This window comes from Elephantulus edwardii, unplaced genomic scaffold (genome assembly GCF_000299155.1).
Source record: "Elephantulus edwardii isolate Elephantulus edwardi_28Jun2011 unplaced genomic scaffold, EleEdw1.0 scaffold00028, whole genome shotgun sequence".
NCBI classification, from domain to species: Eukaryota; Metazoa; Chordata; class Mammalia; order Macroscelidea; family Macroscelididae; genus Elephantulus; species Elephantulus edwardii.
Window position 1 is genome coordinate 3,716,702 of NW_006399778.1, and position 17,311 is coordinate 3,734,012.

Here is a 17,311-nt window from a genome sequence, read left to right on the forward strand (position 1 = left end):
CTGGAAGGACATGAAAACAAATCTAAAATATGTGCAGAGGACATTATGCTGAGTGAAATATCTCAGTCACAAAAGGACGAAAACTGCATAGTGCCACTGTTGTAGAACAGGACTTACATCAGGGTTTGGGTGAGACTGAGAAAGATTGGATAAATTATGTATACTGCATTGAAACAGATGAGAGAGAGAACTGTTTAAAAGCGATATATGATTGGTATGATGGTTATGACAAGAGTCCAGAATGAAGGTTGCATAGTGGAGTGTACTGGGAGGAGGGATAGTATACCATTGAAAGAATTTTTCTTTTACTTTACAAAAAGAGTGAACTGGGTGAGGTGGGAGAGGTGGGCAGGGAGAAAAATGCAACAATGAATGAATGAAAATCCAAAATCTCTGTAAACATTCATTATAATTAATTTAAAAATATGTGCAGAGGGCAGTATCTGGATAACTTCTGCAGCTCTAGGTAGAAGCTTTGTGGTTCTGTAGGATAATGGTTTCTCTCTTCTGCTTCCCGGGTATTTCCCATCTCAGGGCAGAGAAAGGGATTACTGGATTACTCATCTACCTGTCACTTTGGTGTCTAACATACAGTCACAGAAATGTTTGATGAATTAATATGATTCCTGTCTTTGCCACATACTTTCTACGTGACAAGTCCCTTTCTTTTCTCTAAACCCCAGTTTCTTAACTATAAAATAATAGAATCAGATGAGCTCTAGGGAGCTCTTTCAACATGAAGGTGGAAGATGGTCAAGGGATGAGGGGACCTCTTAGGAGCCTTAAAATCGATGGAAAGGTAGAGTCTCCATTCAGAGTTGAAGGGTGGGGTCTCCAAAGAGTCTAACAAAAACTGTGCTCAAGTTCAAGGCAGAGAAATGGGCTCAGAAACAGTCTCTTGGTCTCACATGTTGGGAGCTGCCTATGACTCTAAAGGAGGCAAAGGACTTGGGTCGGATAGTCACTCTCCTGTCCTTGAGGGGCCCCGGCTATTACCTTCGGGAATCCCAATGGTTCACTCCGAGCCCAGCCCAGCCTTACCAGCCTGGGGTGGGGGAGACCAATTTCTGGAAGAAACTCTAGGTACCTGGTCCTCCCCTAAGCCTTCCACTGGACAAGCTGTACTTGTTTACGACCCCCATCCCAGGGGAACAGCGATTGCTCATCCCCACGTGTGATTTGAGAGGGCAAGCCTTTCAGGCCTGGAGGAAACTCAAGCCCCGCCAGCCGGCTGGCATCGGAATGCTCAGCTGGTCCCCTCCCTGGCTCATGTGACTGGGGTCCAGTTATAAATATCAGAGGGGCCTCAGACCAACACAGAATTTGGGCGCCAGGAGAAAGAGGCAAAGAGAAGCCGAGCGGGTGTTTTGTGACAAAGACAAGAACAGGGCCAGGCACAGGTAAAGGAGGCAGCCAAGCGGGATTGAATCTGCAGACAATATGGATTACAAGTCCAGCCTGATTCAGGATGGAAACCCAATGGAGAACTTGGAGAAGCAGCTGATCTGTCCCATCTGCCTGGAGATGTTTACCAAACCGGTGGTCATCTTGCCGTGCCAGCATAACCTCTGCCGGAAGTGTGCCAACGACATCTTCCAGGTCAGTGTCAGGGCCAGGCATGGCCTAGATCTGGGGCCCCAGGGGGCTTCTCAGCTTCCCTGTAATGAAATTCTTTTCTCCCCTAGCCAGAAATCTTTCCAGACCATGGCTGCTCTGTCCCCTCTAACATGATCCCCTGCAGGGAGGGGCCTTTGTCTCTGCAGAGGGGCTCTGAGCAGATTGCTAGGGCTATTCCAGCCCTTGTCAATGACTCATGCGTCCTCACCACCCACCCCAGCGAGCCCGTTGCTCTCCCACCCCTACCCTAAACAATGCAGTTGACTCTTTAATCATGAGTCAAATGCCTCAAGTGATAAGTAGGGGAGGCAGGCTGAGAGAAGAAAGAAACCAGACCTTCGGGGCCAGAGCCAACTTGGCAGTGGCAAGGGGCCAGAGGTCTGGGAGGAGGTTGGTGGGAAGGCAGGCTGTTAGAATCTGGGGGGAGTGAGATGCTCCATCTCCCTAAGAAATGGGAATGGAAGTAGATGTCCCAGCTGGGATGATCCCCAAATCAAGTTTCCCCAGGAGCACCTTACAAAATGCTCTTTCATGGTTTTGTTTTCAAAATAGCAACCCTAGAAGTCTGCTATAATTATAATGCCCAATTTTTTGAAGGAGCATATTGAGGCTTAGAGAGAGAAAATTACTTAAAGTCATGCAGCAAATAAATGTGAATGGAACCTGGATCCAGCGATTCCCATAGCGGGCCTTTATCCTGTTGATTATTTTGTTGCTTCTCAGCTGCTCTGAGTATAAAATGGGATGAATCTCATCATGGTGAGGAGCTCCAAGGCATATGGTCCAGCAGGGAAGGCTGGGATAGGGAGAGGTGGGGAGAGATAATAGGAGATTACAAAGGGAAAGAGCTATGGAGCCATGAAGGAAGCCCAGGCCCCACCTCTGCCCTTGCCACTTGCAGGCTGCAAATCCCTACTGGACCAGCCGGGGCAGCTCAGTGTCCATGTCTGGAGGCCGTTTCCGCTGCCCCTCCTGCCGCCACGAGGTGATCATGGACCGTCATGGAGTGTACGGCCTGCAGAGGAATCTGCTGGTGGAGAACATCATTGACATCTACAAGCAGGAGTGCTCCAGGTCAGCTCACCTCCTCCCCAGCCATTCTATACCAGCTCTCCCCAGCCTTCCCTCTTCCTCTGCTCAGCCAGGTCCCAGCATTGCAGAGGGCCATGTCCTTTTTCCTGAACATGTGTTCTACCTGGTTCCTAGTGCCCCTCAGACAGGGATGAGCCCAAGTTGCCCTTCTGGGAGATGCTGAGACCAAAATCAGTGGGAAGATGAGACAGATGAGGCAGAGAGATGCTTGGGGCAGCTTAGTTGCCCTGATGAACAGAGAGAGTCCTGAGGGGGACTTCAGCAGATTCTTTCTTACAACAGCAGTAGCTCCCTTCCATAGGTCAGTAGGTACAGTGCTTCTTCTTGGCACTTCACAGCAACCCTGTGAATCCGCCATGACTCATAGTATTCCCATTTCACAGATGAAGAAGCTGAGGTTCAGAGAGGTCAAGTCACTTACCTAAGGCTTTACAGCTGGGAGTGAGAAGATCTGGGAGTGGACACAGTTGAGCTAGCCCCAAGTTTCCCTGTTTAGAAAATAACAACTCAGTCTCGGGCAGAGTTTGTGAGTGGTACAAGTTACGCAATGTTAGTGTCAAACTGCAGAGAGCTTTACAATCAGGACATCGTGACAAGACATCCAGGTGCCTGATCCCTCAGCTCTCACAGTCCAAAACCTTCACTGAGTATCTGTCTGCTGGCAGCGCCCTGCTCCAGGGAGGGTGGGAGGGTAGGCCTCATAGGAAAGAGCCCTGACCTGGGGAGCTTTGCAGTCTGACTCTGTTATTAACACACCTGGTTAAAGCATTGGTCTTTGGGCCTTTATTTCCCTTGTCTCCAAAAGGAGACTGTAAGATGTTATTGTACCCAGGAAGTAGGATGTTGGTGTTATTATGTACCATTGAGTTAGAATGACTCATAAATGACCCTCGAGTGGTTTTTCAGAGGCAGTATATTGTACAGGAGATGGCCCATCTTTCTCCAGCAGAGCAGCTGATGGATTTGAACTGCATGCCTTTGAGTTGGAAGCACAGCTCCATACCACTAGGCCACCAGACCTCTCTAGGATCTTGACAGGAAAGGTAAAAAAAAAACAAAAAACAAAAAACCAGTTGTTTTTTTTTTTAAGCAGTAAGTTTTTGAGATAGGATCACTATGAGTCAGAATTCACTCAGTATTAATGAGATTACAATATTTTTTTTTTTTTAATGCTTGGGCACTAGGAGCCCAGGCAGAGTAATGATGGAATGTTTAGATATTAACCAAAAGGCTAGTGGTTCAAATCCACCAGTCACTCCACAGGAAAAAGAAGAATCAATCTCCTGTAAAGTTTTACAGTAGTGGCAGCTTCTTAGCGGCAGTTCTGCTATGTCTTATGTGGTTGTGATAAACATAGATTTAATGGTGGTGGGTTTCATTTTGTTTTATTTGTAGACCCTGTGCTAAGCATTTTCCAGGCTTTGTCTTATTTAGTCCTCATAATAACCTGCTAAGGTATTATCCTCATTTTATGGTGAAGGAATGAAGGCTCAGAGTGGAGCAGAGGTTACCAAAGTCACAGAGCAAGTAACGCATGAAACTGAGTGAGAGCCCAGTCTAGGTGACTCCGCAGTGGATATTCCTAACTACTATGCAGATTGAGGGGGCTCTGGTGGCCCAGTGAGTGAAGCATTGTGCTGCCAACCCAAAGGCACATGGTTCAGATCCACCAGCTGCTCTGCAGGAGAAAGATGGGCAGTCTTCTCCCATGTGATTTACAGTCCCTGAAAACCTACTGTAGGGTCAGCTATGAGTCAATTCTGACTCGATGGTAGTGAGTTGAGCTTGAGTTTGAAGCAAATTGCTTCTCCTGTTGATGGAGTTATACATTTCAATCATACAAATGTGTGGCTGATCTCTATAATAATGATAAAGCTGGTATTACATCAAAATATTAACCCAGCTGATGTTGACTTATCAAGACCACACAGTGGGTTTGAACCATTCCAGACATTGCTGCATCATTGAATGGCAATGACAGCTGCCCCTTACGAGAGTCTGCTCTGAGCCAGGCACGACTCATTCCACACAATTCCTGCTATGATCACAGTGGCCCTAGGAGGAGACCAAAGTTCAGAGAGGTGAAACCACTTGTCTGAGGTCACAACAAAGCAAGTGGCAGAATCATCTGGATCTGAAGCCAGATGCAAAAGCCCGGGTACAGGAGTTTGGGCATCTGAGAGGGAAGTGGGCACAAGGCACTAGACCTGCAAGACACATGAAGTGCTTTCTGATTTTTTTTTCTACTTGCATTTAGTTATTGCCATTATTAACCATGCACTATACACTGTAGATTCAGAGCTTGAGAAAAATGAGAAACTTTCCCTGCCTTGAGGGAAGTTACAGTCTGGTGGCTTAAATATAGACTTCAATGAAGCTATGTATATAAAATGCTTAGCTCAGAGCAGGAGCTATGCCTTTCTCAGAAGCTGGTGCTACCCCAGTGCTCCCTTCCCAATGGATAGAGATAGGTAGCAAGGGGAGACCCTTCTCACCATGTGGAGCCTTAGGCTACAGATACAAAAGATCACTCTTTCAAGGTCTCATTGAAAGGGCCTTATTCAGTAACTTAAGGGGACAACACACCTAGGATGTTGTTATTGCAAAGCAGGTTGATTACCAGCCACTAGAAGGACCAATCTTAAAGACAGGCGTTAGATTAGAAAAAGTACATATATTATATCCAGGTGTATAGGAGGTGGGAGATATGGTGACTTAGTGGTAAGGAATTTCGTTGCCAACCTAAAGGCATGTGGCTAGAATCCACTAACTGCTCTGGGAGAAAGATAATCTCCTCTCATTCAATTTATGGCCTCTGAAAACCTGCTGGAGGTCAGTTCCAACTCAATGGCATAATAAAAACAACATAAAGGAGAGGGTATGATCTCTGCCTTCCTGCCTTGAAGGTTTGGGGGCCTTATATAGGAGAGACACAGGACAGCAGGTTCATCCACCATATCTTTTCTCACCCAGGGGTTTGGTCCTGGGGATTGCATCCTAGGCTAATCAGCATTGTCTTATCAAGGTTCCAGAGATAGCTGGATGTTATCTGCATGTCATGACCAAAGAGGAGTAAATCTCAGCTGTAGATTATAGGCTGGAGAGGCAAAGATCAGCAAAGTGCTTCAGTTTGATAAGAAGTTCTTTCTCAATTGATCTTCTGGAGGAAGAGGATGCTTCTCTCTCTCTCTCTCTCTCTCTATATATATATATATATTTCATTATATATATATATATTTTATTATATATATTTCATTATATATATATATTTCATTATATATATATTTCATTATATATATATTTCATTATATATTTCATTCTATTACAGGGATTTTTTTAAAAAATAATTTTAACGACCACTTACAGAGTACAGGGAAGTCTGCTTCCTATTGCTTTCTTGTCAGCTGTGCAATTGACATTGATGGGGACAGTCACTTACGTGACACGGCCTTGTTAGAGCACAGACAATGAGGCATGGTACTGGCTATAAATGAGTGCATAGCCTCAATGGGGAGGTAAGACCTGGGCCTCTTAAGATTGGATCTATGGTAGGAAGTGACCATAGAGTGCCCCAAGAGGAGCACAAATAAACATATCAAAGGCCTTCAATGAGCATAAGATAAAAGGAGAAAGATATTCTGGAAATGTGCGTTTGTGAAGAAAGAAAATAAAGAGACTCTGACCTTGGGAAGACTCTTTGGACTAAGAGTCAAGGCTTGTGCTGGGAGGGTGAACAGCCCTGGGTCACTTGGGCTCTAATTATGTGACTTGGGACAGACAATGCTTCATCCTCTGAGCCTTGGGGTGCCCTGGTGGTGTGCCACAAGATTTATTCTTTCTTTCTGCATTTAATGATCACTATCACTATGTCAGGCACTATACCCTATCGATTCTGGGGTGGAGAAGTGAGCAGCTTTCCCTGCCTCAATAAGGACTACAGTCTGGTGGATCAAACATAAAATGAAATGAGGCCATGAGTATAAAATGCTTAGCCCAGAGCCCATGGTAACTAAGAACTCTGGTGACTATAATTAGAGCAGACGCATTACAGTCTATTCTGCCTGACAGGCTGGGTGACCTTGGAGAAGTCAATTCACCTTTCTGGGCCCCAGTTCCCTCTTCTCTCAAACATCTTTGCTTTGACTCTCTGAAACTCTATGGCCCTTTTCACGTGCTCTTAACTCAGCAAACTGGAGGTTGTTTCCTTGGATGTGGGACAGTCATTGATTTCTCTGGTCCTGAGTTTCCAGAGGGTGAAGAGAAAAGGTTTGGGGCAGCAACCAGACATCTAGGGTGGCCTCCTCTGACTTGAGCTGGAGGCAGGGACTCAGGACGTCCCCACATCCCCATGACTGGTGACTGTTCTCCTCTTTAGTCGGCCCCTGCAGAAGGGCAACCACCCCATGTGCAAGGAGCACGAAGATGAGAAGATCAACATCTACTGCCTCACCTGTGAGGTGCCCACCTGTTCCATGTGCAAGGTGTTTGGGGCCCACAAAGCCTGTGAGGTGGCCCCACTGCAGAATGTCTTCCAAGGACAAAAGGTACCAACCCAAGCTGCTTCCACTCCCAGCCTGGTCTGTCAGGCACAGCGGTGATTTAGGACGCAGAGCTGATCTTTGTAGATGTGCTGAGCCGGCCTTTCAGGAATAGTCCCCCTGGCGGGGGGGGGGGGGGGTACTTCCCAGGAGACAGGGACAGCAGCCCTTGCCTTCCTGGGGGAGGTAGCTGAGCTCATGGGTTATACTTAGAGCCATTTGAGAGCACCTGGGTGTGGCCACAGGGGAGAGGCCAGACCCCAGGGCTAGGCCAGCAGGGCCCTCTCAGGCCATGGCTTCTCTAGCCCAGCACGTTAGTGCCCCTCAGTTCTCACAGAACCCAAGTTCTCTGCATCAGTGGCAGCTTAGAAACTTCTCCCACCTGTTCCTATGGTATGCCACCATCCAGTCCCAGCAATAAGCAGTGGACCTCTCTTTCTGTACTTTTTGCTCACCTTTCTCTTGACCTCTCTTTTCCAGAACTTGCCAGTTCGATTTCTTTTTTTCATCTCTTCTTTCCTAGACACCAGACACTTCCCTGTTCACTAGTACTTTGCTGTGGTGTTTGTTTGGTTTTTTTTTTTGCAACACACTTTTCTTGTTTGGGCCTCATCTATAAATTAAGAGAGGCACTACTTCTCTGCTATTATCTGTTACGAACCTGCCCTGAACCCCAGAATGAGCAGCCAGGCCCCTACTGGAGGCTCTTCCTGCAGAGAGAGAACTGAGGGTGCCACTTGACTGTCCTGTGAGAAAAGACAGACCTGAGACTGTTTCTGCCTGGCCTAACTGACTCCCTATCTTACTCTCATTTAGACGGAACTAAGTAACTGCATCTCCATGCTGGTGGCAGGGAATGACCGTGTGCAGACCATCATCACTCAGCTGGAGGAATCTTGTAGAATAACCAAGGTGAGGGGGACGGAAGAGCCCCACCAGGGGCTCCGAAGCCTTCCAATGCAGCCTAGACTCTGGCTTGAGGCCTGAAGAATCACCCATGGTCTTGGGTTAGAAGCTAGGGTCTACAGCCTGAGGTGGCCATCAGAGGAGGAACATCAGGGGAGAGACAAATTTTCATTCTCTCAATCAGCAAATGCTTTTGGAATTCAGCTATGTGTCAGGCAGTGCCCAGCGTGCTGGGGATATGTGGTTAACAAGACAGACCTGGTCCCTGATCTCAGGGAATGTCCCATCAACAAATCTAGGGATTTTTTTTCGGCATTAACAGTTTTTGGAGAGAATTCTGGTGGCACAGTATACAAGAACTTGGACTGCTAACCTGAACACCATGTCTCTCCAGCAGTTCAAATCCACCAGTAAGCTCTGAGAGAGAAAGCTGGAAATCTCTTCCGGTGCAATTTACAGTCTCTGAAAATCCACTGGACAGTCAGCTGTGAGTCAGTTTCAACTCAAAGTCAGTGAGAGTTGAGAGAACAATTTTCAGAGCAGTGTTGTAGAACAGAGCTCCTCAAACTTCAGAGTACAGACAAATTAATATGGATCTTGTTAAAATACAGATTCTGGCTCAGTGGTTGTAGAGTGAGGCATGTGTTTCCATATTTCTAACAAACTCCTAGTGTTGTTTTTTCCCCTCCCAAGCTCTGGTCCAGGGACCATACTTTGAGTAGCAAGGTTGTAGAAGAGAGTTTTCCATTCCTATAAAGATATCCATGATTCTCCATCTCCACGTATGGTAAGAGCCTGGAAATGAGATGGGAGAAAAAAAAAATCATCATTATTGCTGGTGGATAAGGTCTTGTTCAAAGGGAAGAGAAGGATATTGTTCTATGCAATCTCAGTTTTAAGAAGGATTCAAGAGTCCCAAGTCTGATGAAGTGTTATCATTCTACCCATTTTGTAGATAAGGAAGTTAAGATATAACATCAATGATGGGGAGAAGCGATTCTTAGAGAAGGTGGTGCAGGAAGAACCTTCTTCTGTTTCTTCTAGGACCAAATGATGCAGACCTTCTTGAGTCCAGTCTTGGTTCTAAAATGAGCAGAAGAGTGTGACTTGGGAGCCCCAGAATATGGCATCCCATCTGACCCTAAAGCCTTTACTTCTTGAGGAGGGGGATAGTCGTTCTTCATGACACCAGCTTCCAGACCTTATACATTCTAATTAGCTATAAAAGCCTTAGCAAGTGCTATCTTCCTGCCAAGCCTTTATTTCCTCTTCTATCAAATGGAGGTGTAGTAGTAAAATATCTTCTTGCTACAAAGTTTTCTTCCTGGGCATGCCTACAGCAGGAAGGAAGTGTTGAGGATGAGGAATAGGATCCCCCAGGATGTGTGACTCCATGATTTCTGCCTTCAGGAGAACAGTCACCATGTGAAGGAAGAGTTAAGTCAGAAGTTTGATGTGCTCTATGCCATACTGGATGAGAAGAAGAGTGAGTTGCTGCAGCGGATCACAGTGGAGCAGGAAGAGAAGCTCAACTTCATAGAGGCCCTCATCCAGCAGTACCGCGAGCAGCTCGACAAGTCCACCAAGCTGGTGGAGACAGCCATTCAGTCCCTGGACGAGCCTGGTGGGGCCACCTTCCTCTTGGTGAGCAGGACCAGGAGCTGGGCAGGGTGGTTTCAACTCAGCAGTTCTGTCTAAGGCTCATGTCTATTCCTCCACTAAGCACCCAAGTGCCCTTGGATAAATCACTGGTCCTCAATGTCTTTCTCTATAAACTGAACATGCTAGAATCACTAGCCTCCTTCTGGTCTAGGGAGAGGATGTTTGTGAAATGGGTTTATAAAGCTGCCAAATTCAGTGCCTATGAAGAGCCAATGAATGGCAGGCTGGACACTGAGGTGGAGATACAGATAGGAGCAAAACTCTGCTCCGCCCTAGAAAAGCTTTTTGGCTGGTTGAGGAGACAGAAAGGAGTTCAGGTACAAAATTCCTCACTTTAGTTAAATAAAAATTTCCTGAGCTGGGTCCCAGGTTCTGTGCCTGTCTTTGGGTGTTAAGTTGATAAGGATATGGCTATCATTTTTGAGATTTCAAGATCTAGAAGTGTTTGGGCTTCCTGCCAGGATAATGAGGATCCTGGAGTGACACCCCAAACCTTTGACATAGGTGTGAAACTGAGGGAAGGGAACAGACCATCACCAGGCTAGGAAATGTCCCGAAGCGCCCACACGTAACACCAAGTCATCAATTTTGCTAATTTTCTGGTGCCACTGATTCCATAGTCCTAACTCTTTATACTCTTTCTCTTCCCTACAGAGTGCAAAGCAACTCATCAAAAGGTCAGTGTCTCTTCAGGGGCTGTGTGTGTGTGTGTGTGTGTGTGTGTGTGTGTGTGTGTGTCTGATTTCTCCCAGCAAGTTACTTCCTTTGTATTAGGTTGCTGGGAGGGTATCACCCTAGGCTAGCTTTCCTAAGCTTTGTATGCCCTGCTCTCTTGACTAATTTATTAGAGACCGGAGATAGCACCCTATTACTCCCGGGCAGTTCCTTGGTTCAAGGCCTGGGTGTGGGCACAAGCGTGTGCATTGGTGTGAAGTAGAGCTAATGACACTGCTTCCTGCATCAAATCCCAGATCTCATCCTATCCTCTCTGTCCCACAGCATTGTAGAAGCTTCCAAGGGTTGCCAACTGGGGAAGACCGAGCAGGGCTTTGAGAGCATGGACTACTTCACTCTAGATTTAGAGTACATAGCCGACACTCTGAGGGCAATTGACTTCGGAACAGGTAAGGGGAGAGAAGGGCCATGTGTCTATCTCCCTGCTTAATCCATGGAATCAAGGCAAATTCATAGAATTAACTTCTGGATGGCCCAGAATCTAGCACAATGTAATTGTTGCTCAATATATTACATAGGAATCCATAACAGAAAGGCATCTTGGGACAGTAGGAAGAGCATGGTGTCAAGGTCTAGGGAGACCTGAGTTCAAACCCAAATTCTGTCCCTAGTTGACTATGTGACCTTTAGCAAGTCTCTCCACCTTTCTGAGCTTCAGTTTCCAACAACAACAAAGTTAAAAGTAGACTTACTAAAATGACTATCCCAGGGTGCCACTATAACAAAATGATGATGCCAAAGGGTTTTATCCAATATTATCCATATACTAGTTATTACCCAATGCCAGTCTTAGTTTCACATTCTTAATACTGTAATCTATAGTTTTGGGGCACCTTAATTTATCCAAGTTATGTAGGCATTTCTGTTTATAATCAGTCTTTTATAGAGTACCCATAATAATTGTAACCAACCCATAGTTGATCCTCCAAAACTCTTGCAGAGCAGCTGGTTGGCAGTGCAGTTTCTTACCACTGTGCCACCAGAGCTCCCTATAATAAGAATAAACATTTATTATGTACTTACTTTGTGGCATGCAGCTCTGGTGGCGTAGCGCACAGGGAGTCCCCTTGCTAATCCAAAGGTGGCATCTCTCTGGCAGTTCAAATCCCCTAGAGGTTCCAGAGGAGAAAGTTGGACAACCCCCTCCCACGTGGTTTATGTCCTCTGAAAATTCACTGGAGTCAGCTATGGATCTGCTCAGACTTTACAGAAATGAGTTTATCTTGTGACAGCACCAGGCTAAGGGCTTTACAAATATTTTACTTAATTCTTATGAGAGCCCTATGAAATAAGTATTAACATTCTTATAAGGAGTAGTCATAGCATAAGAGTTATGCACTTGACTGCTAACTGAAAGGTCAGTGGCTCAAACCCACACAGTGGCTCTGTGGGAGAAGAACCCCTCGAAATCTGCTCCTTCAAAGATTATGGGATTAAAATGATAGGAGAAAGCATAGCATATATTCTACAAAAGGCTCTACCACTTTAAAAGCGTCCCACAATATTTTTTTAAAAAATTATAATTTCTTAAATCATTTTCATATATCAACAGATAATATTTTTCATTTCTTCTAGTTGAAAACGGAAAAACCATTCCTTCTTAGCTCACAAATTACAAAAAAAAAACAACCCAGGCATCATATTTACCTTCTATTGCCCCTCAAAAAGACTACAGTTTAGAGAACATTCTGGGGTAGTTCTGTTCTATGCTATTGGGTTGGTCGATATAGATTAGATCAATTCAGTGAGAGACAGAAAATTCTCATTTCAAAGATGAGGAAACCAGATGACAAACATAACAGTGATATTGACCTTTTTGAATGTCACACAGAATTAAATTAGCAATAGACAAACTTGTTGCCATCAAGTTAGTTTGGACCGCAACCCAATAAAACAACACAGAATGTAATCTTTACCAAAGCAGATTGTCACATCTTTCTCCTTCAGAGCATCTCAGGAGTTGGAGCACTAACTTTTGTTACTAGCCGAACACTTAACCACTGCACCATTAGAACTCTTGAGGGAGAGGAAAAAAAAAAGCAGATTCAATTTGAATGACCGGTTTTTGAGATCATGTTCCTATGGTCAGTTAGAGAATGAGAAAGAGGTGTGTAACAGGAACAAGGAAGAACTAAAACAGGCTGACATGAGAAAGGAAGACACTTAACACCTCCGGTGCCAACTTTACTGCAAGCCTTCAGTGTCTGGTTAAGTCTGTTCTCAGAATCCTAGGCATGCCACAGTCCTGGTGAAGGGCTAGAAGGCCCTAGGGAACAACACAGTTCAAAATTCAACCCAGAGCTGAGATGCCAAGGGACTCGAGTTTATCTATTGCTGTAGGGCACCTCCTCCACTGTTAAACTCCCTGAGCTGATCCAAGAGTCGCTCACACTGTATGAACTGACAACATTGTGAGGACCTGCACTACCCTGTAATCTCCCTGAGAAAGAGTACCAACAATACCATTTACTGAGCACCTTCCATGTTCAGGCACTTATCTCTTTATGTAAATAGGTTTTATCAAGTAAGTTCTATTATTATCAGGTTCATCTTAAAATGAAAAGACAAAAAACTAAGATGAGCCATTGGCTTCAGGCCACACAGCTAATAATCAATCCACACAAATCTCACTGGAGGCTACCGGACTATGCTAAGTCCTTATACCTAATTCCCAAGACTCTGGTGAGGATTAAAGGAGACAGTGTGTGCACAGCACTTAACACAACTCTTGGCACCCAGTAAACCAATTGTCGCCAGGTTGATAGACAAATCCCTGGCAGCTCCAATTGTGTCCTCAGAAAACTATGCTCCACATGGGTTTCGGTATTTGATAGTTTGGTGCCTCTGGGTGGATTTGAATTGCCAATATTTGATTAGTGGCTGAATGCATGAACCACAAAGGGACTCCTGCCCATAATAATTCTTAGAATAAAAAACAAAAGCACCTCATTGCCATTGAGTTAGAATTAACATATATAGCTGACCCTTCATTGGGTTTCTGAGGCTATAAATGACATGGAAGGAGATTGCCTAGCTGTTAGTGGAAAAACAGGGTTTTGTCATGTACTTCCAGTAAAATCAATGTTGGAGACAGAGATTGGAGTGGAAAAAGCAGAAGTTTTATTATACACATGCACATAGGAGATAGAGGGTATGAGCTTCCCAAATCTGTCTCAACAAGGAAAGGTTCCGAGGTGATATTTATAGGCTAGGTTAAGGGCATGGGGAAGAGCTCATGATGTAGTCCAGAGAGTGGAACTGCTAGCCTATACATGGTGCCTTACTGGTGGTTCTGATCCACCAGGTTCTCCAAGGGGGACAGATGGGAGAAAGACGCCCCTGGAAGGTCAGCTATGAGTTGGTTCTGACTCAATGGCAATGGGTGAGAGGCTAAAAAGGACACTGCTCCCTCTGAAATATTACTAAAGCAATGTTGGCTTCTTACTGCTCTCTTACCTGTTGTCCATTTTTCTCTTGTCATGGACTTGAATCACCAGAGAGGTGTACCCTTTGAGTTAGCAATGCAACTCCCAACAGACTAGGTCACCAGACTTTCTCTGGACCATAATAGGTGCCCAATAAATACCGAATAGTAATTATGGTGATGATTCAATAATAACAGTGAAACTCCCTAGGTTACAAGCTCCCTGACAGGACTTTTGACTGTCTTCTTAGAAACATTAGCCTTTTCAAAACAGGCGCAGATTCCTGACAAATGCTGTGACTCCTCTGTGGCTATTCAGAGCTTCAAAGGATAAAGAAAGTGCTTGAGGAGGTTGTAGGGGGCAGTCCCTGTTAGTGGAATTTAAAGGTAACATCTCAGATGAGAAAGTGAGAACTAAGTTGTAGCTCTGTCATTGGCCCTCTGTGGCTCAGCTCCAATGAGCTAAATGAAAGCAGAGATCACCCAGGAGTGCTCGCCACCTCATGCCCATCCCTCTGTAGGCTAAACAATGAGGAAAACAGGAAAGGGTGCTGAGCAAGCTGAGTTCAAAGGCTGAGCAAATTCCTTGAGAACCAAGACTTTGATCCTAGAGTTTCTGCCTGTCTCCCCACCCCCCACCCCCAGGGACTAATTGAGAGATATGCAGAAAAAATGAAGTGTACTGCCCCAAGATTTCCTCTGTTCAGGTGGCAAGAGGAACTGGAACAGTTTGACTATACTCCCTTGGAGGCAGAAAGCAGGCAGGGAAAGGAAAAAGCAGGGGGCAGGTTAGGTTTTACAAGCCCCTCACCTCCAGGCCTCTGCTTCCTCTGGGTGACCATTTGACTCCCAGGGACAGGAAGGGGAGCTAAAAAAATCACTGGCTCTGGGTTCACCTCTGAGCAGATCACAGCACCACTGATCATTGTGTCACACAGATGAGGAAGAGGAAGAAGTCACTGAAGAAGAAGAGCAGGATGAGGAATCCACAGAGGGGAAAGAAGAAGGTAAGAAACACCCTTCCATTTATTTATTCCCTCAGTCATTCAATAGCATGAGATACCCATTGTGTGCAAAGCACTGTGCTGGGCACTAAGGGTGGGACTTTGTCTAACTCCCAGTATTGTTGTTGTTATGTGCCGTCGAGTCTCTTGCAATTCATAGCGACCCTATGTACAACAGCCCTAAACTCTGCTCTGTCCTGAGCCAATGGCACCATCTCCGATACACCCATCCCAATTCACTGAATCAATCCACCTCATAGAGGGCCTTCCCCTCCTGCGCTGTCCCTCCACCCTAGCAAGCATAATGTCCCTCTCCAAGGACCGGTCCCTCCTTACAACATGTCCAAAGTATGTTAGACAGACTCCCAGTATACATTTAAAAAATCTTTTAAGAGCAAAATCTCATTACTTTTATCCTTGTTGTTGCTATGTGCTGTTGAGTCACTTGCGACTCACATTGACCTTATGTACAATAGCCCTGAAACCTGTTCTATCCTGTGCCAACTTTACTGTCTCTGACACACCTACCCTGATTACCCCAGTCACTGTATCAATCCATCTTGTCGATGGTCTCCCTCTCTTTCTCCATCCCTCTGCACTTCCAAGCATGATGTTTCTCTCCAAGGACTGGTCTTTAGGCTGGAAAAAACCCAAACACCAAACACAACTGAACTATTCATAACAAAAAGTCTCCCACTGTCCATCTAAATGACCTTCCTAATTGAATGGCAACACCACACAGCAGTGGTTAGAGAGCCAGGCCTGGCACTAATGTATTTGGTTCGCTTAATTTTTGACAATCCATATACTATTTAAAATATTTTTCCATTAGTTGCTAACATTTAAAATGTAGATAATTAAAAGAAAAAAAAAACCCAAACAACCAAAAGCCAGTTTCAACTGGGAATCTGGGCCTCCATCTTCTCATGAACATTCGAGAAGAGTTTATCCTTCCTCCCTCCATGTCCCCACTTCCAGCTGGAGAGGATGGGACTGCCCCTTGGAAATGGAGCTGCCAGCTTGTCCCCCAACCCCCACCACTGCCAAGCTTGCCAACTTCACTCCTCATGCTATCTGCTGGCCCAAGTAGGCATCTGTGTTTGCTAAGCTGGCAGAGCTGATAAGCACCTGGATTCCAAATTGTAGGTATATCCAGGACTAGTGTTGTGACCTTGAACATTTCCATTTCTCTAAAGTTTGGGCTGCTCATCTGAGTTTGGGGGGGTCTCACAGTACTGATCTCATAATATTTTTATATGAGGTAAATTTTAAAATACTCAAATAATATACACATTGTCTTATATATAGGAAGAACTCAATACTTATTTGCTGATACCAGTTTTCAAGCCATAGTTACTAGAATGAAATTCTAATCCAGCCAAAAAATATAGAGTTGTCTTTGGGAGTTTTACATGGGAAGTGCAAGCCACAGTGTGTTGGGAGAGGAATTCTATTTTGGTTTAAAAAGGAAGTGAATAGACAGATGTTTTTCTTTCTCACTGCAGCCTGGTGAGCCCTGGATCTTCCTGGACTCCCTGTCTCATTACGTGTCTCTTTTTATTCTTTCAGGACACCAGTAAAGAGTGGAATGAATGCGAGACCCTCGAGATGCAGAACCTGGGGAGGGTGGGGATGGGCCCAGCTGCCTCGGTGATAGGCCCAGGGTGGGAGGGGTTGGGGCCCTCAGAGGGGCATCAGGGAGATGTGTTTTCCCTCTGCTCAGAGAGCAGAGATTAAGAGAAGGACCCCACCACTGGGTCCAGCAGCCATTGATCCAGAATTGGAGATGTGCTTGAAACAACCACATAGGACATTTTTCTACCTTTGTGCAAAATGAAGTATTTTGTATATTTTTAAAATGTGATTTTTTTTTTGTATATACTTAACTTGTATATGTATGCCAATTTGGTGCTTTTTGTAAAGGAATTTTTGTATGATAACGCCTGGTCATTGTGTGACTGGCAATTATTAGAAAAAGGGAAAGGGTGCCAGACTGAGATGTCTGGTCATTTCCTTTCTTCAGTGGGGGGCCTGGGTAACACTCTGGCCTGGATAGGAATGATGTACTGTATTTTGATGCCTATCCCTGCCATGTGGGATGGCTACAAAGTTTGTGGTATATGTTATTTTAATAAATGCACAGCTGTTATTATCAAAGAGCTGGGCACTCATTCTCTCTTCTTCCCTCCATATTTTCTCTATCTGAAGAGAAGGATCCCTCATGGTACAGGAGTTAAGCTAGATGGCTAACTAAGAAGGTCAGCAACTCAACCTTCCAGCCACTCTACCACTCCTTTGGAGAAAAATGCAACCATTTTCTTTCTTAATGATTG

General features: G+C 45.1%; 1 protein-coding gene across 1 annotated transcript; it reads left to right on the forward strand.

Moving 5' to 3' along the window:
• Nucleotides 1-1,318: 1,318 nt before the first annotated feature.
• On the forward strand, nt 1,319-16,778 carry TRIM63 (tripartite motif containing 63, E3 ubiquitin protein ligase). The gene is made up of 9 exons (XM_006883493.1): nt 1,319-1,599; nt 2,519-2,668; nt 7,146-7,253; nt 8,064-8,159; nt 9,564-9,797; nt 10,470-10,492; nt 10,815-10,939; nt 14,913-14,981; nt 16,548-16,778. Exons 1-9 carry the CDS (start codon nt 1,441-1,443, stop codon nt 16,556-16,558), a joined length of 975 nt encoding a protein of 324 aa, XP_006883555.1. The 5' UTR covers nt 1,319-1,440; the 3' UTR covers nt 16,559-16,778.
• The last annotated feature ends 533 nt before the right edge of the window (nt 16,779-17,311 follow it).

Excerpts from the sequence above, each read along its gene's own strand:
- TRIM63 (XM_006883493.1), top strand. The coding sequence starts at position 1,441 with ATGGATTACAAGTCCAGCCTGATTCAGGATGGAAACCCAATGGAGAAC. Across the intron at positions 2,669-7,145 it reads TGGTGGAGAACATCATTGAC|ATCTACTGCCTCACCTGTGA; the intron begins ATCTACAAGCAG and ends GAGAAGATCAAC. Across the intron at positions 8,160-9,563 it reads AATCTTGTAGAATAACCAAG|GAGAACAGTCACCATGTGAA; the intron begins GTGAGGGGGACG and ends TTCTGCCTTCAG.